The sequence below is a fragment of the Amphimedon queenslandica genome, unplaced genomic scaffold, assembly GCF_000090795.2.
Source record: "Amphimedon queenslandica unplaced genomic scaffold, v1.1 AMPQUscaffold_6152_Cont21886, whole genome shotgun sequence".
In the NCBI taxonomy this organism is placed as follows: Eukaryota; Metazoa; Porifera; class Demospongiae; order Haplosclerida; family Niphatidae; genus Amphimedon; species Amphimedon queenslandica.
In genome coordinates this window covers 1-1,814 of record NW_003553553.1, presented here as the reverse complement: position 1 = coordinate 1,814, position 1,814 = coordinate 1, and the positions used below count along the sequence as shown (strand labels likewise).

Sequence of the window (1,814 nt, the reverse complement as noted above, 5' to 3'; positions counted from 1 at the left end):
TTTTTGGGTGGGGGGACCTGAAAGGATATGCCTATCCTGCTGGCTTTGGAATGAGACCTATTGCAGGTATACATAAAACATACTAAATATGATATAATTTATCTCCTTTTTAGAAACTTTTTACACTATTGAGCCCTTCATACCATCAGCCAGGGAGGGTACTCTGGGTCCAGTGTCTGTTACAGTGTATAAATCTGGTAATATTTCTGCTGCTAGTTCAGTTGAAATCACAACTGTTATGTCTTGTGAGTTATTATAAGATGAGTATTATAATGTTACATGATTCACTATTATTTTTTGATTGTTTATTTTATCATTTTCAGCTAAAATCAATGCAGCAACAAGTGAGATGATTATCACATGATTTAATGTTTAATGAACTATTTCCTTCTTTCTTTATTTCTCCTACATCAGTTAGTACTGACTTGCAGGCACAAACTTCAAATGTTAGCTTTGCTGCTGGTCAAGCCTCAGCTGTTGTGAATTTTCATTTCATTAATGACGCTGAACCAGAACAATTTGAAATGTTTTTGGTTGGTTTTGTTCCAGGTCAAAACATTAATATTGGAACGCCATCACAAGCTGAGCTGGGAATAATTGATGATGACTGTAAGTGAACTATAATATAGTCAAATGATGATATTTATAAGGAATGAGCATAAGCAAGCAAATCATCATAATTTTGGGAGCATGGAAAGTTTTGGGCAACTATTATTTCATCATTATATATAATTTGTCATTTTGTCTCTTATTTTAGCAATATCAAGTATTGAATCCACTACTTCAATAAATGTAATATCATCAACCAGTAATGCCAAGAGTATATCTACTATTATACCTACAACATCAACTTGGCATAGTTCATCAAGAATAATACCATCATACAGTATTACAACATCTTTGATAACAGGTTTGCTATGTGTCTACAATATAATAAACTATTTTAATTACTAGTGACTAGTTCAATGCCAGTTGATGATGGCACTGACAGTACAGATACAGCAGTGTCTATTAATGTTGGAATAACTGTAGCACTTGTGATCTCTGGACTGATCAATATCATATTCATAATATTAGCAGTTTCTGTTCTTCTTTATTTGTAAGCATAAGATTAAATGATATGCCAATTTATGTTTTATTTAGGAAGACATCTAATAAATCATTGACTAATAACAGGTCACCTACTGAGGCCAGTAATATGGTGTATGATAAGAATGATAGTTATGAACTGCATAAAATAACTAATGAGTAATAATAATAATAATTATTATTATCATTATTTTTATAATTAATAGGACTGATGTGTATGAAGATGTTAAAGATATTTAACTCATTAATGAAGTTATTGGTGTAATTAATTATTGAACATTATGAGTTAATAGTTACTTAATTTGACATTTTACTTTTGTAAAATAAGTTCCTTTGTTAGCTGCTACTGTACAAATACAATAAAATAGCTTTCTTCATTTCTTCTGTGAATAGGTCATAGCATTAGTTCAATTTACTAGCATATGAGGCAACATATAAACATTAACACTAACACTGAGAGGTTACTGTACTAACAGTATAATACAGACTGATCACTTTGAACTGAAAGAATAGTTTGAAGCAGGTATGGGGTCAAGCACTATGAAATGTACTTAACACAAACACAAGCACTTAAATATGTTAGAAGTACCAGCACAAGCATAATCCCAAGCTTTAACATAAGTGCTTAAGTACAAGAACAAGCATTCTCCAGAGTGCTTAAGTACATTAATAAGCACTGGATATTCTATAAGTGTAAAAATAAATAAAGTAAATTACAATTATAG

General features: G+C 30.9%; 1 protein-coding gene and 1 long non-coding RNA gene across 2 annotated transcripts; both read left to right on the top strand.

Annotated features, from left to right (window-relative positions):
* Positions 1–6: 6 nt before the first annotated feature.
* LOC109592147 (uncharacterized) lies at positions 7–685 on the top strand. Its single transcript, XM_020007686.1, has 4 exons — positions 7–66; positions 114–245; positions 324–344; positions 415–685. The coding sequence occupies exons 1-4, from the start codon at positions 51–53 to the stop codon at positions 615–617; spliced, it is 372 nt and encodes a 123-aa protein (XP_019863245.1). The 5' UTR covers positions 7–50; the 3' UTR covers positions 618–685.
* An 81-nt stretch (positions 686–766) lies between these two features.
* LOC109592148 (uncharacterized) lies at positions 767–1,211 on the top strand. Its single transcript, XR_002190197.1, has 3 exons — positions 767–910; positions 955–1,099; positions 1,144–1,211. It is a non-coding gene; the product is annotated as an uncharacterized LOC109592148 (long non-coding RNA).
* The last annotated feature ends 603 nt before the right edge of the window (positions 1,212–1,814 follow it).